Source organism: Carcharhinus amblyrhynchos, chromosome 21 (genome assembly GCF_965287045.1).
Source record: "Carcharhinus amblyrhynchos chromosome 21, sCarAmb.v2.hapA, whole genome shotgun sequence".
In the NCBI taxonomy this organism is placed as follows: Eukaryota; Metazoa; Chordata; class Chondrichthyes; order Carcharhiniformes; family Carcharhinidae; genus Carcharhinus; species Carcharhinus amblyrhynchos.
In genome coordinates this window covers 4,653,704-4,679,564 of record NC_137344.1, presented here as the reverse complement: position 1 = coordinate 4,679,564, position 25,861 = coordinate 4,653,704, and the positions used below count along the sequence as shown (strand labels likewise).

At 50.4% G+C, this 25,861-nt stretch overlaps 1 protein-coding gene across 1 annotated transcript in view; it reads left to right on the top strand.

The window, feature by feature from the left end:
* rhbdl3 (rhomboid, veinlet-like 3 (Drosophila)) overlaps positions 1-25,861 on the top strand; it is a 59,374-nt gene that overhangs the window by 17,450 nt on the left and 16,063 nt on the right. Inside the window, exons 3-5 of the mRNA XM_080209329.1 lie at positions 15,919-16,077; positions 22,746-22,970; positions 24,712-24,860. Of these exons, the coding sequence (XP_080065455.1) occupies positions 15,919-16,077; positions 22,746-22,970; positions 24,712-24,860 (533 nt within the window). The remainder of the gene's footprint in view (positions 1-15,918; positions 16,078-22,745; positions 22,971-24,711; positions 24,861-25,861) is intronic.

The window sequence follows — 25,861 nt, the reverse complement described above, 5'->3', positions numbered from 1 at the left end:
TGCTTGCTGAAGTCCAGGTCTGAGACATTCAGATCAGGTGATCTCAACCTGTACAAGAAATCCAGAGATGACCTAAGGAGATCCATCAGCGATGCCAAAAGACAGTCCCGGACCAAACTAGAGTCCCAGGCTCGCCACACAGACTCCGCCAACCGTGGCAAGATGTAACAGCTACAAGATGAAGGCATTTAAATCGCCAGCTCCAACGCACCCCTCCCTATGAGCTCAATGCGTTCTACACCCGTTTTGAGCGAGAGGTCAGTGAGAGCACGCCCTCCACCCTGGAAGCCCTGGATGATCCTGTATCTGGGATCACCATCGCAGATGTTGGAGCAGCCTTCTCAAAGGTCAGTCCACGGAAAGCGTGTGGCCCGGATGGGGTGTCCGGAGGAGGATCCTGTGGGATCAGTGGGCGGGGGGGGGGGGGGGTGTTCGCAGATATCTTCAACCTCTCTTTACCACAATCTGAGGTCCCTGTCTGTTTCAGGAAGATGAACATCATCCCGGAATCTAAGGAAAATCAAGCATTGTGTCTTAATGACTATCGGCCAATGGCTCTGACATCTATCATTATTGAGTGCTTCGAAAGGTTAGTCACGGCAGGAACCAATTCCAGCCTCCCGGGTTACCTGGATCCACGGCAGTTTGCCTCCCGCTGCAACTGGTCCACTCCCTGCCCTGCACCCAACCCTGGAATACCTGGATAATGAGGACACCTATGTCAGATTCCTATTTATTGACCGCACCTCAGCCTTTAACACCATTACTCCTTTCATAGACTCCCTACAGTGCCGAAGGAGGCCATTCAGCCCATCAAGTCTGCACTGACTCAGCATCTTACCCAGGCCAATCCCCCCCACCCCCCATCCTATCACCATAACCCATGCATTTAACATAGCCAATCCACCTAATCCACACATCTTTGGATTAAGGGTGGAAACCGGAGGAAACCCACGCAGACACGGGGAGAATGTGCAGTTAGCCACCCAAGGCTGGAATTGATACGATCAGCCAAATGGCCTCCTGCACGGTTCGGATTCTATAATTCATTCAATATTCTAACTGAGCTCAGTCAGAGTCGTGCATTCCCTCAGTTCCTGCCTTGCGAGTGCTCCCAAGCAGTGATTACTGCTGCAGGGCTGGAGGAGGCCTCTGGCTGGAGGGAAGCAGCTCTGGGCCAGCAAGAAGCTCAGAGTGCCCAACCGATGCCTTGACCCCGAGCCGCAGCTCACTCATACTCAGTGACTGACACAGGCATACCACACCTCGATGCTGCCGTAGCCTCACTTTCTGCCCTGGTGGCTAAGATTGAGTGAAGATGTTTCCTCCTCGTCTGCCTCTTGTCCCTCTGGCCTCCTGCCTGTCCAGGCAGCACCGCTTGGTAATCTGAAAGGGACGTGAGCAGGGTGGGGGATGAAGGAAGTGGCTGGAAACACCATTCTCCCACTCTAGTGAGGAACATCCCCCCGTCCCTCAATGTGACTCCTCAATATTAGTCAAACAGATCCATTACTCACATTCCAGATGTTGCTTATACACTCAGTGCTCTGTCCTTGGTCCTGGATTCATGTTTAACCCTTTCGATGCCAGGATTCCCTCACAATTCCCAAAAAGTTAATCTGTTTTTCATCAGAAAACGTGACCCAGGAGTGAATAACAGACTGGAATCTAATCCAGGGGTTCGGGGTGGTTTATATACAGAATAACAGATACCCAGGAGTGAGTTACAGACTGGAATCTAATCGAGGGGTTCGGGGTGGTTTATATATAGAATAACAGATACCCGGGAGTGAGTTACAGACTGGAATCTAATCGAGGGGTTCGGGGTGGTTTATATATAGAGTAACAGATACCCGGGAGTGAGTCACAGACTGGAATCTAATCGAGGGGTTCGGGGTGGTTTATATATAGAATAACAGATACCCGGGAGTGAGTTACAGACTGGAATCTAATCGAGGGGTTCGGGGTGGTTTATATATAGAATAACAGATACCCGGGAGTGAGTTACAGACTGGAATCTAATCGAGGGGTTCGGGGTGGTTTATATATAGAATAACAGATACCCGGGAGTGAGTTACAGACTGGAATCTAATCCAGGGTTTCGGGGTGGTTTATATATAGAATAACAGATACCCGGGAGTGAGTTACAGACTGGAATCTAATCGAGGGGTTCGGGGTGGTTTATATATAGAATAACAGATACCCGGGAGTGAGTTACAGACTGGAATCTAATCGAGGGGTTCGGGGTGGTTTATATATAGAATAACAGATACCCGGGAGTGAGTTACAGACTGGAATCTAATCGAGGGGTTCGGGGTGGTTTATATATAGAATAACAGATACCCGGGAGTGAGTTACAGACTGGAATCTAATCCAGGGTTTCGGGGTGGTTTATATATAGAATAACAGATACCCGGGAGTGAGTTACAGACTGGAATCTAATCCAGGGTTTCGGGGTGGTTTATATACAGAATAACAGATACCCGGGAGTGAGTTACAGACTGGAATCTAATCCAGGGGTTCGGGATGGTTTATACACAGAATAACAGATACCCGGGAGTGAGTTACAGACTGGAATCTAATCGAGGGGTTCGGGGTGGTTTATATACAGAATAACAGATACCTGGGAGTGAGTTACAGACTGGAATCTAATCGAGGGGTTCGGGGTGGTTTATATATAGAATAACAGATACCCGGGAGTGAGTTACAGACTGGAATCTAATCGAGGGGTCCGGGGTGGTTTATACACAGAATAACAGATACCCGGGAGTGAGTTACAGACTGGAATCTAATCGAGGGGTTCGGGATGGTTTATATATAGAATAACAGATACCCGGGAGTGAGTTACAGACTGGAATCTAATCGAGGGGTTCGGGGTGGTTTATATACAGAATAACAGATACCCAGGAGTGAGTTACAGACTAGAATCTAATCGAGGGGTTCGGGGTGGTTTATATATAGAATAACAGATACCCGGGAGTGAGTTACAGACTGGAATCTAATCCAGGGTTTCGGGGTGGTTTATATATAGAATAACAGATACCCAGGAGTGAGTTACAGACTGGAATCTAATCGAGGGGTTCGGGGTGGTTTATATACAGAATAACAGATACCCGGGAGTGAGTTACAGACTGGAGTCTAATCGAGGGGTTCGGGGTGGTTTATATATAGAATAACAGATACCCGGGAGTGAGTCACAGACTGGAATCTAATCGAGGGGTTCGGGGTGGTTTATATATAGAATAACAGATACCCGGGGGTGAGTCACAGACTGGAATCTAATCGAGGGGTTCGGGGTGGTTTATATATAGAATAACAGATACCTGGGAGTGAGTTACAGACTGGAATCTAATCGAGGGGTTCGGGGTGGTTTATATACAGAATAACAGATACCCGGGAGTGAGTTACAGACTGGAATCTAATCGAGGGGTTCGGGTTGGTTTATATATAGAATAACAGATACCCGGGAGTGAGTTACAGACTGGAATCTAATCGAGGGGTTCGGGGTGGTTTATATATAGAATAACAGATACCCGGGAGTGAGTTACAGACTGGAATCTAATCGAGGGGTTCGGGGTGGTTTATATATAGAATAACAGATACCTGGGAGTGAGTTACAGACTGGAATCTAATCGAGGGGTTCGGGGTGGTTTATATATAGAATAACAGATACCTGGGAGTGAGTTACAGACTGGAATCTAATCGAGGGGTTCGGGGTGGTTTATATACAGAATAACAGATACCCGGGAGTGAGTTACAGACTGGAATCTAATCGAGGGGGTCGGGGTGGTTTATATATAGAATAACAGATACCCGGGAGTGAGTTACAGACTGGAATCTAATCGAGGGGGTCGGGGTGGTTTATATATAGAATAACAGAGTCCCGGGAGTGAGTTACAGACTGGAATCTTTAGGGGGTTGGGGGAGTGACGGTGGGGGAGTGACGGTGGGGGAGTGGCGGGGGGGTGGGGGGTGATGTCTATATATAGAACGCTGACCTGGAACATGCAGAGCAAATGCAGATGCTCGTAGCCGCCTGTCTTTGCAAGAAAGGATCACATCCAGCACCATTGAGATCATCGTGGTGTGAAATGTTTTGCCAGTCTCAGTGAAGCCAATCAGGAACTGGACCAATCAAGATCCAATTCTGTCCAAAGTGAGAAACAGTGTATTTGTTGCTCCGTTGGGCAGAAAGCAGCTCCTGACAACCTTCCACAGTGCCCATCCTGGCACCCCTGAGATGGAGATGCTTACCACGTGTGTTGTGTGGAGGCCTGGCATCGATGCTGAGGAGCTGGTCAAGTCCTGCCAACTGTGCCAGCTGCGTCTCAGGTTTCCAGCACCAGCCCCGGGAGTGGCCTTGGCCGTGGGTACAAATCCACACCCTGGGGGACAGTGTTTTGCTTGTGATTGATACTCACTCTAAATACATGGATATTTTTGAGTCACCGATATCGGATGTGACCGCTGAAAGATTCTGCCGATGTTTTTCAATTCACGGATTACCTGAAGTCATCAGAACCGACAATGGAACCGTATTCACAAGCGCTGAGTTTCAAACTTCACCAATCTCAAACATTTTGGAATTTCACCTCACCTCCCAAATCGAATGGACTCGCCGAGAGGGCCTTTCAAATCTGGCCTAAAGCCAGAAATCAGGCCTGTCAGGAGACCCAAATCTCACAATTGCTCCTTAGCTACTGTACCACTCCACTTTAATAACCTGCAGCCTGCGAATGAAATGCTGGCCTTCATAGCGAGGGGGATAGATTATAAAAGCAGGGAGGTCTTGCTGCAACTGTACAGGGCACTGGTGAGGCCGCAGCTGGAGTACTGTGTGCAGTTTTGGTCACCACACTTGCACAAGGATATTTTGGCCTTGGAGGGAGTGCAGAGGAGGTTCACTAGGCTGATACCGGAGATGAGGGGGTTGGACTATGAAGAGAGACTAAATAGACTGGGTCTGTACTCGTTGGAGTTTAGAAGGATGAGGGGGGATCTTATAGAGACGTATAAGATAATGAAGGGGATGGATAGGGTAGAGGTAGAGAGATTCTTCCCGCTTAGAAGGGATAGCAGGACTAGAGGGCACAGCCTCAAGATAAGGGGGGGGGCAGTTTAGAACGGAGTTGAGGAGGAACTTCTTCACTCAAAGGGTGGTGAATCTCTGGAATTCTCTGCCCGTTGAAGTGGTGGAGGCTACCTCGCTAAATATATTTAAGTCACGGGTAGATAGGTTTTTGACAGACAAGGGAATTAAGGGTTATGGGGAAAAAGCAGGAAAGTGGAACTGATCCACTTCAGATCAGCCATGATCTTATTGAATGGCGGGGCAGGCTCGAAGGGCTAGATGGCCTACTCCTGCTCCTATTTCTTATGTTCTTATGTTAACAACAGGAGTTCCAGCAGCAGTGCCGCTGATGAGACTTTGTCTCAGTGCGGAACTGAGCCTTGTGTTTCCACATTTGCCAGGAGGGTAGAGGCGACCAAAGTAATCAGAAAGCAAACTGTGATTGACATAGTGCAGCACGATCGTTCGTGCTAAATGTGTACGAGAGAAATCGGGTAGTGGGTGAAGTTTGACCCCCAGAATGATTGTTTAAGACCAGATCCCTGACGCAGCAAGCAGGCACGGAAGGATGGATCATTCATAAACATGTTGCTCAGTTGAGGAGTGGAGAGACTCCAGCCGTCAAGAGATGTTTTTGAACCCAGTAACAGTGATCGACTTGTTATTGGTGTCACTGATGTTTCCGCAGCAGCAATAGTGGTGAATCACCTTGGTGCCAGAAGGGGTACCCGTGATTGTGGCTCCTGTTACTGTCAATCCTGTGGAAACATCTCAGACAGAAATGCACCCAACAGAAAACCCCCTCAAAGACTCGATTTATGATTGTCCATCTCCTGTACATAGTTTTGTGTTAGTATTCAGGACTGAGTGAAATAAGTTAAAGCTTAGTTATTAATGATTGTAGAAAGGACTAAAAGGGGGAAGGATGTGGTGATTGTGCCTTTGAGGGAAACACAGCAGAGTTAGGGTCACCTGATCTGGATGACCAATTGGGACCAGGGTGTGGAATCACCTCACGGTGAGAGAGGCGGAGACATTTTGGGAGTTGGCTACGGCCATGTGACTGCTGTACAATTCTTGTTAAATCCCATTTGTGTCCACAGTCTGTGAAAGTGCATCTTTGCGTGCGGCTAGCTGTTCTCAGTAGGTGTTTACAAACTGTGTGAAGTGTTCGTTCCTGGAAAGTGCCGGGTAATCCGGGAGGATCAGTGACCTCAGTCCGTTCTGTGCCGAGTCCGTCTCCACAATCCGGCCCCTCGCGTTGAAGAAATAATCCATTACCATCAGCTGGCGTTGAGTGGTGATTACAGCCAATCGGTGAGCCCCTCCCTGTTGCCCGTGGTGACGTCTTCAGCTGACAGGTTACCGTGGTTTCGAGGTGGGGTGTGTCAGATCAGAGGGGCCGCGGGGTTGAGGGGGGTGGGGGGGGGGTCCCAGGTGAGCTTTCACTGTCAGCGTCACAGGCCCAGGGTTTGGACTCTCAGATAATCAGCAGCCAATCATTAGCATTTGAATAGGTTTCCGAAAAAGTAAATCAGACCCTCGAACATCTGCCGAGCCCGGGAGCAGCTCATCCCCCTCAAACCCACAAAAACACTACAAAATCCAGGCCTGCTCACTCCCCCCGGCATCGCCTCGATCAGTGTCTAACCATTCCAACACTGTACTAACCACACTCCCAACACCCAGTCTCTGTAATGGCAAACTCATCCTCAACACCGCTGCCTCTGTCTTAACTCGCACCATTTCTCCTTCACTTAACACCCCCTCCCACAGTGACACATCGGTTGGCACTGCTGCCTCGCAGCGCCAGGGTGCCAGCTTCGATTCTCAGCTGGGGTCACTGTCTGTGTGGAGGCTGCACATTCTCCCCGTGTCCACGTGGGTTTCCTCCGGGTGCTCCTCCGGGTTTCCTCCCACAGTCCGAAAGATGTGCTAGTTAGATGAATTGGCCGTGCTAAATTCTCCCTCAGTGTATCCGAATAAGTGCTGTAGGGGATTTTCACAGTAACTTCATTGCGGTGTTAATATAAGCCTGCTTGTGACTATTAAGTGCATTTTATTTTACCCCTGTCCCCCTGTCCCCCTCCCCCATCACCCTCAATGACCGACACTGGCTCCCGGTTACACCTTAAATTCTCCTCCTTGGCCGGAATTCTCTCATCCCGCTGGCTATTGGAATTCTAGCGGGCAGGGAGTGTAAACCATGTGAAGGTCCATTGATGTTGGACGGGAATCTCCAGTTTTCAGGCGGAGAATCCCGGGTCTTGTCTTCCAGGTTTCCCAGACCCTTACCCGTCCCTATCTCCCCTCCAGCCCCACAATCCTATCAGGTCTCTGCGCCCTCGCGTCTCCCTCCTGCACATTGCTGATGTTAATCGCCCCTCCACTGGGGGCCGTACCTCCTACTGCCTGGATCCTGATATCTGGGATTCCCTCCCTAAACCTCTCCATCTCACTCTCACCTTCTTTAAGATGTAAGTACCAGCTTTTACTCAGCTGCCCTTACATCTCCAGACGTGGTTTGTCTCAGTGTTATGTTTGGTAACATTTCTGTGAATCCCCTTGGGCTGTTTGACCACAGAAAGGCTCTTCAGAAATGCCAGTTCTTGGGTGAACGTACATCCCGTGGGCAGCGAGCCAGCCTGGAAACACCAGCTCCGTCCCCATTAGAGCCTCGGAAACCAAATAGCATCTCAGTTCCTGCTGCAGGTACAATTGAACAAGGAAGGTCAAATTGTATTTATATAGCACCTTTCTCATCCTTAGGATGTCTCGAAGCTCTTCACAACCAATGGAGTGCTTTTGAAGTAATGATGTAGGAAAGAGTTAATTTGCTCACAGGAAGCTCTCACAAACAGCAATGAGATACACGACAAGTGATCAAGGATAAATGTTACCCAGTCACTGGTACAATCACCTCTTCTCGTTAAAAATTGTCGTGGAATCTCTTACATTCATTCGAGATAGTGGTCAGGGCCTCAGTTTAAAGACAGCAGCACCGACCGTGCAGCACTCCCTCAGCGCTGACCCTCTGACAGTGCGGCACTCCCTCAGCACTGACCCTCTGACAGTGCGGCACTCCCTCAGCACTGACCCTCTGACAGTGCGGCACTCCCTCAGCACTGACCCTCTGACAGTGCGGCACTCCCTCAGCACTGACCCTCTGACAGTGCGGCACTCCCTCAGCACTGACCCTCTGACAGTGCGGCGCTCCCTCAGCACTGACCCTCTGACAGTGCAGCACTCCCTCAGCACTGACCCTCTGACAGTGCGGCACTCCCTCAGCACTGACCCTCCGACAGTGCGGCACTCCCTCAGCGCTGACCCTCTGACAGTGCAGCGCTCCCTCAGCACTGACCCTCCGACAGTGCGGCACTCCCTCAGCGCTGACCCTCTGACAGTGCGGCACTCCCTCAGCACTGACCCTCTGACAGTGCGGCACTCCCTCAGCACTGACCCTCTGACAGTGCGGCACTCCCTCAGCACTGACCCTCTGACAGTGCGGCACTCCCTCAGTACTGACCCTCTGACAGTACGGCACTCCCTCAGCACTGACCCTCTGACAGTGCGGCACTCCCTCAGCACTGACCCTCCGACAGTGCGGCACTCCCTCAGCACTGACCCTCTGACAGTGCAGCACTCCCTCAGCACTGACCCTCTGACGGTGCGGCACTCCTTCAGTACTGACCCTCCGACAGTGCGGCACTCCCTCAGCACTGACCCTCTGACGGTGCGGCACTCCTTCAGTACTGACCCTCCGACAGTGCAGCACTCCCTCAGCACTGACCCTCTGACGGTGCGGCACTCCTTCAGTACTGACCCTCCGACAGTGCGGCACTCCCTCAGCACTGACCCTCTGACAGTGCGGCACTCCCTCAGCACTGACCCTCTGACAGTGCGGCACTCCCTCAGCACTGACCCTCTGACAGTGCGGCGCTCCCTCAGCACTGACCCTCTGACAGTGCGGCACTCCCTCAGCACTGACCCTCCGACAGTGCGGCACTCCCTCAGCACTGACCCTCTGACAGTGCGGCGCTCCCTCAGCACTGACCCTCTGACAGTGCGGCACTCCCTCAGCACTGACCCTCCGACAGTGCGGCACTCCCTCAGGAGTGCAGAGTGGACTCAACTGTTAGAGAGCAGACGCTGTGACACAGCGCAGTGTTACAGAGCGGACAGTAATCTTATTTTCATCATTTTTGTGTTTCCCACCACTTTGGGCTGGTTACCCTCTATTTCCCTTCACTATTGTCTCCTCTGCATTTGGTATTAACCGAGATTACCAAAACTAACTCGTAATATCTGCGGCTGGGCGAGTTCTTCCTCTTGTGGTGAGTCCAGCTGCCTCCAGCCTCCTCCCAGTCACACAATATCAATACTGCCTCCAGAGATCTTGCCAACACTCTCCGCATTGTTGTGTCCCTGAGGCCGCTGTGACCTCCGAGGAAGGGAGTTAAGAAGTGAATCTGAGGGAAATAAAAAGGGGGATTGGCTGTGAGGGAGACTCTGAGAATTGATGGGGTGATTTCACAGACCCCAGGGGAAAGGACCAACAAGGTCGATCGGGGAACCGGCTACTCAGGAACAAACATGGGTGGGGAGGATGGAGGAGAAACTTGTTGCAGACAGGGGCACTGTTACTGCCGCAGAGCTAGGCATTCATTTGTTTTGATCTGACATCAAAGCGTTTGGCAAAATAATCCCTGTTCGTAATGTGCGGCTGTGCCGTTCACTCGCGCCCAACATGTCACCGTTAGCAACCACCCAAGAATTAACCCCCTTCCTCACCAGCACAGTCTGGCCGAACTATCAGTGTCAGAGTTTAGGATTCAGATGAACCTTCTCCCAGTCTCCCTCACCTCGCCCTCAAGAGATGACTTGCATTTAGATGGCACCTGTCACCTCCTCAGGACGTCCCAAAGCACTTTGAGCCAATTAGATACCACGTGAAATGTAGTCGCTGGTGTAAGGGAGGAAATGTGGAGGTTCAGTAAGACCCGGGCGGGAGGCAGTGGTGTAGTGGTATCGTCACTGGGCTAGTAATCCAGAGTCCCAGGTTCGAATCCCACCACGTCAGTGGGTGAAATTTGAATTCAATAAAAATCTGGAATCCAAACTCTAATGGTGACCGTGGAACCATTGTCAATTGTTGTAAAAACCCAGCTGGTTCACTAATAATGTCCTTCAGGGAAGGAAATCCACCATCCTTACCTGGTCTGGTCTCCAGAGCCACAGCAATTTGGTTGACTCTTAAATGTCAAGGCCGAGGGAACTCAGGAATGAGAAATAAATGAGCGATGCCCTCATCTTGGGAATAAATGCCAATAAACTCATCCGTAAGGTTAGAGCGCAGGCACTGGGAGTGTTGTTGGAGATGATTGTGCTGACACGGAACTTGAATTTCTGACTCAAAGTGAATGTGTCACCAACTGAGGTTTAACTGGGAGCTACAATCGGACCTGATTCATCCAATAGATTCGCTACAGCCGATTAGCAACTGAATAGTGACTCTGCTCAGTTACACCAGGGGTGTGCGGCTGAACCCTCACCTCATCCTGCATTTGTTGGCAAAATGGACAAAAACGCAGAGGGTGCGAGCGTTCCCTGGTCGCACTTTGCCTCCTAAAGCCTTTCCATCTCTCCAAGTCTTTCTCCTACTTTATGACACTTCCTGAAACATAATTCTTCCACCTAGTCACTGGTCCTAACATCTCCTCCTTTCACTATCACCGAAACTTAACGGTGCCGAAGGAGGCCATTCGGCCCATCGAATCCTCCTAGCCCCACTCTCCTGCCTCGTCCCAGTCACCGTGCACACAGCAATCCTTTCTGAACACCTCGATCAAACCTGCCTCCCCTGCGCCCCCCCCCCTCACTCCTTTCACCGATAATTTAAATCGGCTCCGTGTCAAAATTTGTCTGATCTCCAATCCTGTGAACAACCTTGACAGGCTTTGCTATGTCGGAGGCGCTATATAAATGCAACTCGCTGTTGTTAGACACTCAATGGGGCAAGCCGGTGCTGAAATGTCATGGAGGAGTGGGTTTGATGTTGTTGGATGGAGTTTGGAGTAAGGTGAGGTTGTTTGCCGCGATGGGAAGAAGTTTGTGACCCAGCGATGTCTCTGCAGAAACCATTTCCAAATCTCCATCTCAAATATTAATGTATCTGTTGGCGATCCAACCCATTTGTACAGCTCTTCCAGCACTTTCTATCTTCATTACACATTTCCCACATCCAGATCATTTTAATGTTGCTTTATGTTTAGAATTACACCCAGTCTCCAATAGAGAAACACCATTAGTTCCAGCTAGCTCTCGAATCATCTCACTCCATCCACAAGTCTTTCCCCCTCTCGTGTTTCAACAATAGATTCATCTGTGCAATTTATTTCAACTATTCCCCATTATCCACATAGAATCAGAATCCTACAGTGCAGAAAGAGGCCATTCAGCCCATCGAGTCTGCACTGGCCACCCAGGCCCTCTCCCCATAACCCCATGCATTTACCCCAGCTCGTCCCCCTGACACTGAGGGGCAATTTATCATCACCAATCCACCTAATGTCTTTGGATTGTGGGAGAAAATCGGAGGAAATCCATGCAGTCACGGGGAGAATGTGCCAACTCCACACATTCTCATCATTCTTTGGCTAAAGAGGTTTTCCCTCAAGTCCCTGATGGATTTTTCTTAATAACTATTTAATATTGGTAGCTGCCCGATTCGTAAGGATTATTCCAGATGTTCAGCAGTGAAGCCAGCTCCAATCCCAATTTTCCCAATCTCCAGCTCTTATCCTGAGCTTCCTGATTCCCAATTCCTATCCAATTTGTCCCGATTTCCAGCTCCAATCCCAGGTTTTCCAATTTCCAGCACCTATCCCGGACTTCCCGATTTCCAGCTCCAATCCTGAGCTTCCTGATTCTCAGCTCCTATCCCAAACTTCCCGATTTCGAGCTCCTATCCCAAGTTCCTCAAACTCCTGCAGTTTTTTTGAGAATCTCCACTGCTCTGGTTAACTGGAGGGTTGAGGTTGGGAATTACACAGGGCAAATCCTGGCTGTGAGTGGAGGGTGGGGCAGGGGTTGAGAAGGTACAGGAGTGTGTGAGCGTGTACCCACGGTGTGTGAGTGCGTACCCACGGTGTGTGGGTGTGTGTGTGCGTGTGTGTACCCACGGTGTGTGTGTGTGAGTGAGTGTACCCACTGTGTGTGTGTGTGTGTGTGTGTCCAGGAGGGACTGAGGATGAAGTCTGATCTCAAAGGGGTTGTCCGGTGCCCTGGGAAGTTCAGTGAGCTGCAAACTGTTTGACTTTGCCCTGGTGCTTGTGTTATGTTGGAGAGCCTTTGGCCAGTATTGTGGGGATCGGTTCTCCTTCCCACCCTCCCTCCTGAATTGGAGCTCAGTTAAAGTAGCGTTCAAATCGGGAAATATAAAACAGCACTTTCTAAATGCCAGTGTCATGGTAATAACATTCATAGTGAAATAATTCAAAGCTTCACATTGGGGATAGGGCCTGGGTGGGATCGTGGTCAGTGCAGACTCGATGGGCCAAATGGCCTCCTTCTGCAATGTAGGATTTCTCTGAGCCAACACCATTCCCACTGGGACCGAGTGGGCCCTGGAAATCCCGATCTGTGTAACACCTTTCACAGCCTCAGCATTTCTCAATTTTCGCTGCGTGTCATCACTGTAATGCAGGAAACTCAGTTAGCAAACCACCCCCCCCCCACCCCCAACCCCCCACCCAACCCCACCCCCCCCACCCACCCCACCCAACCCCCCGCCAGGGCAAGGAGTGGTTCCCTCACCCCCTGGAGGGAAGAGAGGCCTCCCCCAGACTGACCAGGATAAAAAGGGGGGTGCACCCCTGGGTGGTGCCACCCTGGCAGAGCCAGCCTGGCCCCCTGACACTGCCCGAGGGGCAAACTGACAATGCCAGAGGGGAACCTTGGCACTGCCCACTGGACATCAGGTGGGGCCAGAGGGGTGGGGTCTTTTGAGGGGGCTTGTGGAGGCTAATTGATGGGGAGGGATCCCGCTGCCACTCTGTATATGGATCGGTGGCAGAGGGAGGGAAGGGGTGATCAGGATGTGCAGGATAGTTGGATTGGTCATGCTAAATTGCCCCTTAGTGTCAGGGGAACTAGCTAGGATAAATGCATCAGGTTAAAGGGATAGAGTCTGGGTGGGATTGTGGTTGGTGCGGACGCGATGGGCTGAACGGCCTCTTTCTGCACTGTCGGATTCTATGATTCTATGATTCTATGACTGCTGGGAGGGGGTCTGTGTGATTGGGGCTGTCGGGGGGAAGGAGACCATCAATGTGGGGGGGGGGGGGGGGTTGGGGGTCGGTGAGAGGGGCAGCAATATGGGATTGCGGGGCTGGCCGGGGGGAGCTGGCAGCATGGGGCCTCTGCACACGCACCGATCTCTCAGCGTTGACAGATCGGCACACGCACAGTGGCTCACTCAGCGTTACGCTGCCGGCTTCTCGGGCGGGAATCGACCCCATCTCCGGATTTTCAGTGTGAATCCTGCTCGGGCAGAGTGTGGGAGATTCGTTCCGAAAATCCCGCTGGAAAAATCGTGAGAATTCGGCACTGAGAACTTTTCTGGGGAGAATCCACCCCCCACCCCCCGATAATTCCGAAACTCCTCGAGAAACAGAATGTGAGATGCAGGAGGGAAATTCACTCCGATTGGAAGAGCGATGAAGTGTTAGGAAGGGTAAGAGTGTGGAAATAGAGCAAGATCAGGAGCCTGGCTAAGGTCAGAGAGTGGGGAGGAGGAGGAGGGGGGGGGGAGTCGGACTCTCACTGCGGCAATTTGCTGATTCAGGTCAAAGAATGAAATTATCCAGGCAGCAGAAAGCTCAGGAACCGCGACTCCCACACGAAGCAGCAACCCCCACCAGCCCTCGCTCGCTATGAATTATTCACAGTGCTGAGGTCAGGCTTTTACTGAAATATTCATTACAAACCCCCTCCCCAGCCACAATGGGACACCGAGAGCTAATCCCTCAGGAAGCATCGTTCACATCAGTGGACAGGATCCATTAAACGTCGGAGCGCAGGGGCAGGGATTTCAGGAGCAGACTGCAGCCTCAGACTGTGAAATATTCAAGGAGTCGCTGTATCTGATTGTGTAGCTGTCAGTGTGAGCTGGCTGCCCCGTCTCTGTCACAGCTCGGGGGGTTATTGGTTAACCAGATGGTGACGAACCGCACTCTTATTCCCACCGAAAGACTTTCCCTCTCTTCCAGGAGTCGCACTCCTGGTCTCACTGTTTTAAATCCCTCTCCCTCCCAAGTCACACAGCCCCCACCCACACCGGGATTCAGGTTTGAGGGGAATTTAATTCTTTTTAGACACTGGGAAATTTTCCCGTCGCAGGAATTGTAGTGAGCCGGGGGGGTGGTGGTGGGGGTGGGGTGGGGGGGGCGTTGGACCTCAGCTGGGATTTTCCAGTTTTGGGGCGAGCACGGCTGGAAAATCCCGGGATGGTTAAAGTAAGCAGAGCTGAAGTTGATCAACCATGATGTCAAATAGCAGAGCATGTTCGAGGGGCTGAGTGGACTTATACTGTCCTTTCTTACAGGAATAGGTGGAGGCAATTTAACCCTTTGGCCCCTTCCAGCAATCACAGCGCTTACTGACCATTCCCAATCCTGACCATTCCCAATCCTGACCATTCCCAATCCTGACCGTTCCCAATCCTGACCATTCCCAATCCTGACCATTCCCAATCCTCATCATTCCCAATCCTGACCATTCCCAATCCTGACCATTCCCAATCCTCATCATTCCCAATCCTCATCATTCCCAATCCTGACCATTCCCAATCCTGACCATTCCCAATCCTGACCGTTCCCAATCCTCATCATTCCCACCACTCCTGGTTTTTATTATTTCTGACACAGATCTTTCCAGTCTATTATTGTTCTCTGTAATTATTCTATGGTGTAATCACTGTGATGTTTCATTGTATTTGGGGTTAGGGTTGGAGTTGGGTTGGGTTTGGGGTTGGGTGGGGTTGGGGTTGGCGTTGGGTTTCGGATCGGGATCAGAGTCAGGTTGTGGTTGAGTTGGGGTTGGGTGTGGATTGGGTTGGAATTGCTGGTGGGTTGAGGGTGGATTTTGATTGGTGGTGGATTGGGGTTGCTGGTGGGTTGGGGCAGTGACATTGGTTGGGTTGGGTTTGGTTGAGTTGGGTCCGGGTTGGATTTGGATTGGATTGGGTTTGGATTGGGTTTGGGTGGGGTTGGGTTTGGGTTGGGTTGAGGTTGGGTTGGGATTGGGATTGGGTTTGGGTTGGGGTTGGGGTTGGGTTTGGATTGGATTGGGTTGGATTGGGTTTGGATTGGGTTTGGGTGGGGTTGGGTTTGGGTTGAGTTGAGGTTGGGTTGAGGTTGGGTTGGGATTGGGTTTGGGTTGGGGTTGGGTTGGGTTGGGTTTGGATTGGATTGGGTTGGATTGGGTTTGGATTGGGTTTGGGTGGGGTTGGGTTGAGGTTGGGTTGGGATTGGGTTTGGGTTGGGGTTGGGTTGGGTTGGGGTTGGGTTGGGGTTGGGTTTGGATTGGATTGGGTTGGATTGGGTTTGGATTGGGTTTGGGTTGGGGTTGGGGTTGGGTTTGGATTGGATTGGGTTGGATTGGGTTTGGATTGGGTTTGGGTGTGGTTGGGATTGGGGTTGGGTTGAGGTTGGATTGGGGTTGGGGATGGATTTTGATTGGTAGTGGGTTGGGGTTTCTGGGGGTTGGGGCACTTGGTTTGGTGTTGGGTTTGTTGGGGGTTTTGTGTCTTTGCGCTACACTCTGTCCTCTTTGTATTCCTCCGACAGTTTGATCCGACAAACACAGGCTACATTAGCACTGAAAAGTTCCGGAACCTTCTACAAGCCCATGGCTCTGAGCTCGAGCCACACAAGCTGGAGGTACTTTTGGCTTTGGCAGACAACAATTCTGAGGGGAAGATCTGTTATCAGGACTTTGTAAACCTGGTGAGTGAGAGGGGAAATAAATTACTTCAGAACAGTGTTTCGGAACAGTCCATATCCAAACACGGCAAGGCCTGGACAATATCCAGGCCTGGGCTGACAACTAACATTCACGCCACACACGTGCCAAGTAATGACCATCTCCAATTAGAGACGATCTAATCATCACCCGCCCCCCCGACACTCGATGGCATTACCATTAGTGAATTTCCACTGAGGGAACATCACTGATGAGAACCTTAACTGGACCATATAAATACTGAGGCTACAACAGCAGGCCAGAGGCGAGGAATCCTGTGGTGAGTAACTCACCTGCCTCTCTGAAGCCCATCCACAAGTCAGGAGGGTGATGGAATAATCTCCACTTGTCTGGATGGGTGCGGCTCGAACAACACTCAGGAAGCTTGACACCATCCAAGACAAAAATAGCCCTGCTTGATTGCTACTCCTTCCACAAACATTCACTCCCTCCCCCACACTAGCAGCGGTGTGTTCCAGCTACAAGATGCACCGTAGCAATTCACCAAGTTCCTTAGACAGCACCTTCCAAACCCATGATCTCTTTTACCTAGAACAAGGGCCACAGATACCTGGGAACACCATCAGCTGCAAGTTCCCCTCCAGTTCACCCTGACTTGGAAATATATCGCTGTTAGAACATAAGAACATAAGAAATAGGAGCAGGAGTAGGCCATCTAGCCCCTCGAGCCTGCCCCGCCATTCAATAAGATCATGGCTGATCTGTCATGTCTCAGTTCCACTTTCCCGCCCTCTCCCCATAACCCTTAATCCCCTCTCTTATCAAAAACCCATCAACCCGCTTCTTAAAAATATTTAGCGAGGCAGCCTCCACCACTTCAATGGGCAGAGAATTCCAGAGATTCACCACCCTTTGAGTGAAGAAGTTCCTCCTCAACTCCGTTCTAAACCGCCTCCCCTTTATCTTGAGGCTGTGCCCCCTAGTCCTACTGTCCTTTCTGAGCGGGAAGAGTCTCTCCACCTCTATCCTATCCATCCCATTCATCATCTTATACGTCTCAATGAGATCTCCCCTCATTCTTCTCAACTCTAACGAGTACAAGCCTAGTTTATTCAGCCTCTCCTCATAGCTCAATCCCCTCAACTCCGGTATCAGCCTAGTAAACCTCCTCTGCACTCCCTCCAAGGCCAAAATATCCTTGCCAAAGTACAGCGCCCAAAACTGCACACAGTACTCCAGCTGCGGCCTCACCAATGCCCTATACAGCTGCAGCAAGACCTCCCTACTTTTATATTCAATCCCCCTCGCTATGAAGGCCAGCATCCCATTCGCCTTCCTGACCACCTGCTGCACCTGCAAGCTGGGTTTTTGCGACTCATGCACAAGGACCCCGAGGTCCCTCTGCACCGTCGCCTGCTGCAGTTTTTCGCCACGTAAGTAATAGTCCTTCCTACCATTATTCCTACCAAAGTGGACCACCTCACACTTGCCAACATTAAATTCCATTTGCCATTTCCTGGCCCATTCGCCCAGCCTATCTAGATCCTTCTGCAGACTCTCCACACCCTCCGCACAATTTGCCTTTCCCCCAATCTTGGTGTCATCAGCTAATTTCGACACCCTACACTCGGTTCCCTCCTCCAGATCATCTATATAAATGGTAAATAGCTGAGGCCCCAGCACCGACCCCTGGGGCACCCCACTAGTCACCATCCGCCAATCCGAATAGCACCCGTTGACCCCCACTCTCTGCCTCCTATTTGACAACCAAACTTCACTGTTCTTTCACTGTCGCTGAACTCTGAATCCTGGAACTCTCCCCCTAACAGCACTATGGGTTTACCTACACCACATGGACACTAATGGTTCAAAAAGGCAGCTCTCCACCACCTTCTCCAGGGCAGTTAGGGATGGGCAATAAATGCTGGCCTAGCTGGTGACACCCATGTCCTGGAAATGAATAAAAGAAAAAAAAAATCATTCTTGAAACAGCGTGAAAATGAAGGCCAGAACAATCATGTGATCTCTCTGTGTTGTCCCTTCCTCCAAGTGGCTCCTGTAAAATGGGATAGCACCACCTTTTAAGGTGAGAATTTTCTAGAATAAATCTTGCTGGACAGTTAGTGAAGTTGGCAGAAACTCTCCCGATCTGTTCCACGGTTCACAGCTCCTGCATTAGTAACCATGAGAGTCCCTTCAAATCGCACTCAAAACTGACACCGACACTGTGTTTATTCTCAAACAGCCGCTCCCAGGGGAGGGGGTTTTACTCGAAGTGTTGGCCACCAGAATGGTTTGTAGTTTCTCTAATCGGAGCGAGCCGGCACTGTGGGAATCAGCTGTATCTGGGCCTGGTTTCTCTCACCGCTTTCAACTCCTTTACCAAGATGGCCAAGAAAACACGCTAAACACACTAAACATGCTAAACACGCTAATCATGCTAAACACACAAAACATGCTAAACACCCAAAACATGCTAAACACCCAAAACATGCTAAACACACTAAACATGCTAAACACCCAAAACACGCTAAACACCCAAAACATGCTAAACATGCTAAACACACTAAACATGCTAAACACACTAAACATGCTAAACACACTGGACATGCCAAACACCCAAAACATGCTAAACACACTAAACATGCTAAACACACTGGACATGTTAAACACACTAAACAGACTAAACACGCCAAACATGCGAAACACACTAAACACGATAGTCACACTAAATATGCTGAACACACTAAACACAGGCCCAATCAGCATTTTAACTCTAAGCCAATCCGCTGCACTGCTGAAAATCACCCCTGGGATTTACAATAATGAGAGACGAGCTCAGAGTTTAAAACCATCGGGGAAGATTAGAACAGTTAGAGACTTTGCCAGAATGTTCCGGCCATTCACGCTGGTGAGATTTTCCTATCCCGCTGCAGTGAATGGAGATTGGCTGGGGACACGATTCTCCGCCCTCGCTGCGGCGGGAGTGTGGTGTGAACTCCCCGTGTCTTTAAAAAAGAGAAAAAGAAAGGGGATAAATGCAAAATACTGCAGATGCTGGAATCTGAAACAAAAACTGAAAAATGCTGGAAAATCTCAGCAGGTCTGGCAGCCTCTGTGGAGAGAGAATAGAGTGAGTGTTTCTGGATGATCAGAGATTGAAAGATAAAGGAGATCGGATGGAGATCTTTAAAATGATGAATGAAAAGTCAGGGAAAGGAGTCACTGGTGTGAGTGGTCGACAGTCCCCCTAACAGAGTTTGCACATTCTCCCCGTGTCTGCATGGGTTTCCTCCGGGTGCTCTGGTTTCCTCCCACAGTCCAAAGATGTATGGGTTAGGTTGATTGGCTATGCTAAAATTGCCCCTTAGTGTCTTGAGATGCGTAGGTTAGAGGGATTAGTGGGTAAATATGTAGGGATATAGGAGTAGGGGCTGGGTAGGACTGTGGTCAGTACAGACTCGATGGGCCAAGTGGCCTCTTTCTGCACTGTAGGCTTTCTATGATTCTATGATTCAACAGTAACCACAATATAGAACAAAGAATGCGAGAAAAAGTATTGGGTGCTGGTGATAAAGGAACAGCAATTATTATGGGTAGCTTTAATCTATGTATAAACTATAAAAATTCAGACTGGCAGTCGTAGCCTAGATGAGGAGTTGATAGAATGTTTTTGAGACAGTTTCTGAGAACAGCACATTTTGAGAGCAGGTTATTATTAGACATGGTATTGTGTAATGTGACAGGATTAATGAATGGCCTCAGAGTAAAGGCTCCCCTCCATCACAGCGACTGTGAGATGATTGAATTTTACATCAGTTTGAAAGGGAGAAGAGTGGGTCTAAGACTAGTGTTTTAAACTTAAATAAGGACAACTCTGTGGACATGAAAGCTGAGCTTGCTGCAGTGAACTGGGTTACTAGGCTGGAGAACAGATCAATAGAGAAATGGGGGCTATTTCAGAATACAGAGAATAAATATATTCCTACAATAAAAAAATTTCAGAGGAGGACCCACTATCCATGGGTAACTAAAGAAGTTAGGCAAAGAATCAAACTTAAGGAAAACGCACATAACTACCCTGGAAGATCAGCTGGTGAAAGTATAAATAATAACAGAGAGTGATTAAAATCAGGAGAATGAACTTCGAGTAGAAAGCTGACTAGAAATGTAGATATGATGTAGAGAAGCCGGCGTTGGACTGGGGTAAACACAATAAGAAGTCTCACAACACCAGGTTAGAGTCCAACCTGTTTATTTGATAGTAAATCCACAAGCTTTCAGAAACGGTGTTCCTTTGTCAGGTGTGTGGAAGGTTCCAACCTGGTGTTATGAGACTCCTTACTAGAAATGTAGAACAAGATAGCCCAAGTTTCTACAGATATTTAGACAAGAAAAATGCTCTTAGAGTGAGTGTTGATGCTCTAGAGAGTGAGGAGTTAGTGGAAGACAATAAGGAAATGTGGATGGAATGAATGAATATTTTGTTTCTGTCTTCACTGTAGACTTGAGTCTGTCACCCAGTTTAAAATTATATCTCTAATTTATATCACCACCTTTCAATTCTTCTTTCCAAATGGAAAGATGTCTCTGATAGGATGGGGTCTCTGATAAGGTGGAGTCTCTGATAGGACAGGGTCTCTGATGGGGCGGGGTCGCTGATGGGGCGGGGTCCCTGATGGGGTGGGGTCTCTGACAGGGTGGGGTCCCTGATGGGGTGGGGTCTCTGAAGGGGCGGGGTCTCTGATGGGGCGGGGTCTCTGACAGGGCAGGGTCTCTGACGGGGCGGGGTCCCTGACAGGGTGGGGTCTCTGAAGGGGCGGGGTCTCTGAAGGGGCGGGGTCTCTGACAGGGCGGGGTCTCTGATTGGCTGGGCAGGATAAGAATAGCAGGTTTCTTTCTCTGAAAGGTTTGATGAAATGACTGGAGTTCCAATCGCTCACGATGACTTTTATAAACCAGCTTTTGTAAATTGGGTTTAAATTCTCCGACTTCCAGGATGGGAGGTTCAATGCAGCAGAAATCAGTTCCCAGTTTCCAACCAGTCCTCCAGAAATAGAAGTGAATAAAGACACTGTGAAAGCGTCAGCATCAAACTGTCTGCACCTCTCTCCGTTCTCCTGAACATTACATTCCCATTTCACAGCTGGCTGAAGGAATTAACACTCTGAATCCGATGGGGAGAGGCTCCAGTGAATATGTTGTGAATTGGTCAGATTAATAGAAGCTTTTAACTGACATTCACACGAAAGTCCCCAGCTGACTGGGACCGTGTTTTCCCATGGGGGAGCTCGTCCTGCTCTGCAGTGCTCCTGTCTCTGAGTGAGACGGTTGTGGGTTCAAATCCCACTCCGGAGACAAAATCCAGGCTGATGCCGGCACTGCAGTGCTGAGGGAATGCCGCACTGTCAGAGGGTCAGTGCTGAGGGAGTGCCGCACTGTCAGAGGGTCAGTGCTGAGGGAGTGCCGCACTGTCAGAGGGTCAGTGCTGAGGGAGTGCCGCACTGTCAGAGGGTCAGTGCTGAGGGAGTGCCGCACTGTCAGAGGGTCAGTGCTGAGGGAGTGCCGCACTGTCAGAGGGTCAGTGCTGAGGGAGTGCCGCACTGTCAGAGGGTCAGTGCTGAGGGAGTGCCGCACTGTCAGAGGGTCAGTGCTGAGGGAGCGCCGCACTGTCAGAGGGTCAGTGCTGAGGGAGCGCCGCACTGTCAGAGGGTCAGTGCTGAGGGAGCGCCGCACTGTCAGAGGGTCAGTGCTGAGGGAGTGCCGCGCTGTCAGAGGGTCAGTGCTGAGGGAGCGCCGCACTGTCAGAGGGTCAGTGCTGAGGGAGCGCCGCACTGTCAGAGGGTCAGTGCTGAGGGAGCGCCGCACTGTCAGAGGGTCAGTGCTGAGGGAGTGCCGCACTGTCAGAGGGTCAGTGCTGAGGGAGCGCCGCACTGTCAGAGGGTCAGTGCTGAGGGAGCGCCGCACTGTCAGAGGGTCAGTGCTGAGGGAGTGCCGCACTGTCAGAGGGTCAGTGCTGAGGGAGCGCCGCACTGTCAGAGGGTCAGTGCTGAGGGAGCGCCGCGCTGTCGGAGGTGCTGCCTTTTGTATCAGACATTAAAGTGAGGCTTCCTTTCAGATCTCACGGCTATTATTTGAAGAACAGCAAGGATTTCTATCCTGTATCCTTGGGGTGGCACGGTGGTTAGCACTGCTGCCTCATCGCAGCAGGGACCCGGGTTCGATTCCCAGCTTGGGTCACTGTCTGTGTGGAGTTTGCACATTCTCCCCGTGTCTGCGTGGGTTTCCTCCCACAGTCCAGAAGAGGTTCGGTGCTAAATTCTCCCTCAGTGTTACCCGAGTGCAGCGACTAGGGGATTTTCACAGTAACTTCATTGCAGCGTTAAGGTAAGATTTAATTGCGACGCTAATAAATAAACTTTGGAAAAAAGGAATAGTTTTTACCTGGCAGTAACAACCTGATTATCGAATAGCTGTTTCTGGGAGCGGGCTGTGTGTAAATTGGCTGCCATATTCCCTAATATAACAGTGAGCAGACCTCATTGGCTGTGAAAGACTTGTCTGAGGTATGTTGGGCTCTCCATGTTGCCATGGGAACAGGGCGATAGATAAACACTCTCCATTTTCGGGGTATTGTTTGGTTCTGGCTTCAATGTTAATTCTCGGCCTGTCTGCTGTTTCCTTAAATCAGATGAGTAACAAACGTTCCAACAGCTTCCACCGCGCCATCCACCTGGGAAATCACCGTCTCCGTGCCAACTCGCTGCTGGAGGAAACCGGCCTCACCCTGTCCCAGCGATTCATCCGGCACATCGCCTACGAGACCCTGCCCCGGGGGCTGGACCGCAAGTGGTACTACGACAGCTACACCTGCTGTCCCCCACCCTGGTTCATGCTCACCATCACCATCCTGGAGGTGAGTGCCATCGAGCCCATGGAATCAGTGCCACGTACCCTCGCCGTCACAAAGACCGTCTCCTTCCGCATCACCCCAATCTGCTCCTGCCTCGAGTCAAACCCGCTGGAACCCTCAGGTCTTTATAACCTTCTGACTTGTCTATCCTGATAACTTACACTTGCGCCCTCCTTCAACTTCTTTTTAGTTCATTCATGGGACATGGGTATCGCTGGCTGGGCCATCCCTAGTTGCCCTTGAGCTGATTGGCTTTTCAGGCCATTTCAGAGGGCAGTTGAGAGTCAACCCCATTGCTGTGGCCCTGGAGTCACGTGTAGGCCAGACCGGGGTAAGGACAGCAGATTTCCTTCCCTAAAGGACATTAGCGAACCAGATGGGTTTTTCCAACAATTGACAATGGTTTGAACATTAGCTGAGTTTCTGGATTCATAATCTAGCAATAATACCACTCACCCTCCCCTTATCCAAACCTTCACTGCCCTTTCTCACACCGAGACCCATCATCCCATCGCCCCCAGTTTCTTCATGCCCTGAATTGAAAATTCTCATCCCTCCATGGCTTTGCGTCTCTCTATCTCTGCTAACAAAAGAACATAAGAAATAGGAGCAGGAGTAGGCCATCTAGCCCCTCGAGCCTGCCCCGCCATTCAATAAGATCATGGCTGATCTGTCGTGGCTCAGTTCCACTTTCCCGCCCTCTCCCCATAACCCTTAATCCCCTCTCTTATCAAAAACCCATCAACCCGCTTCTTAAAAATATTGAGCGAGGCAGCCTCCACCACTTCAACGGGCAGAGAATTCCAGAGATTCACCACCCTTTGAGTGAAGAAGTTCCTCCTCAACTCCGTTCTAAACCGCCCCCCCTTTATCTTGAGGCTGTGCCCCCTAGTCCTGCTGTCCTTTCTGAGCGGGAAGAGTCTCTCCACCTCTATCCTATCCATCCCATTCATCATCTTATACGTCTCAATGAGATCTCCCCTCATTCTTCTAAACTCTAACGAGTACAAGCCTAGTTTATTCAGCTAGTTTGTTCTCATTCTCAGTCCCACAACTCTCCCAGATCCCTGCGCTCCTCCAATCCTCATTCTTGAATGTCCCCAGTTTTCACTGGTCACTGAGCCTTTCCAGTCCTAGCAACTAAGGTGTGGGATTCCCTCCCTAAAACTCTCCCTTTCTCCACCTCTTTCTCCCCCATAAAACCTACTCTTGGACCAGCAGTGACTCACTGGCTGTAAAACATCCTGAAGTTGTGAAAATCATTGTGCATAAATCCTAAATCTTTCCTCTGTTTGAAGTGTCCAGTTGGTTTTGACTCAGCAGAATGCGGGGAGGGTGAGCGGGGGGTTCGAACAGGGAGTGTGAGCAGGGGGTGAGCAGAAAATTGGGGGTGTGAGTGGGTTGTGGGCAGGTGTGAGCGAGGTGTGAGCAGGGGTTTGTGTGGTGTGAGCTGGGGGGGGTGCGAGCAGGGTGTGAGCGAGGGTGAAGTGAGTGAGGTGCCGAGTGGGTGGTGAGCTGAGGGGTGTGAGAAGGAAGGGGCGAGTGGGGGGGGGTGTGAGCTGGGATGGGAGTGGGGGGGTGAGTGGGGTTAGCAGGGGTGAAGCGAGTGAGGCGCAGGGGGGGTGCGAGCAGGGGGGGTGAGCAAGGTGCGAGTGAGTGAGGTGTGAGCGGGGGTTATGGGAAGAGAACTGGAGGGCGCGAGCAGAGAGTTGAATCGTGCCTGTGATCTGAACTGTTTGCACAGATCGCTGTCTTTGTCTATTATGGGCTGGTTTTGGAGAAGTGGGTGCTTCAGATCACACACCCCTCGTACCTGAACAATCCGCTGGTCTACCAACCACAACTCCGGAGCCAGGCCTGGCGTTACCTCAGCTACATCTTCATGCACGTAGGGTGAGTAGCTGCCTCAGAGTGACTGCTTCATTTATATAACTTCAACACTGGCATCTGTGTACAATCCCACAGAATACACAGAATCCGTACAGTACAGGAGAGGCCATTCAGCCCATCGAATCTACACCAACTCTCTCACTGAGCCTGCCCTCCTGCTCTATCTCCATAACCCCATGTACTTATCCTGCTAATCCTCCTAACCTACATGTGCTGGGACACTGAATGGCAATTTAGCACGGCCAATCCACCAACCCCGCACACCTCTGGGGTGTGGGAGGAAACCGGAGCACCCGGAGGAAACCCGCGCAGACACGGGGAGAATGTGCAAACTCCACACAGGCAGTGAAGTGACCCGAGGCTGGAATTGAACCCGGGTCCCTGGCGCTGTGAGGCAGCGGTGCTAACCACTGTGCCACCCACATTGTAGCCTCCTCATACTGCCCAGCCACACCGTGTGATGTGAGTCCTGGGATCGGGACCTGCAGTTGGAATAATTGTGATGATAGTCCCAGCACAGAGATGGGAATTTGACATCATTGTGCCTCTTGTAGGCTCTTTGTCCAACTAATCCCCCTGTCCTTTTCCCTCGCGTAATCCTGCGACTATTTCCTTTTCAAATATTTCCCAATTCCTTTCGGAAAGTTAGTGTTGAATTTGTTCCCTGTATCGATTCAGGCAGCGCCTTCCAGATCACAACAACTCACTGCATCAAAATATTTCTCCTCGTCTTCTCATTATTGGCCAATTATTTGGAATCTGTGTCCTTTGGCTAGCGTTGGAAACAATATCTCCACATTTGCTCAGTCGAAACCCCTTATCATTTAGAACATTAAATTTGTCCTTAACGTTCTCAAAGAAAAACATTCCCAGCGTCTCTGCCCTCTCTATACAGCTGCTAATCACAATTACCTTTCCAGTAAATCCCCCCAAACTTTTATTTGACGAAGCAACTTGGACCATTTTCCAATGTTAAAGGAGTGTGTAACTGCCGTGTGTGGTGG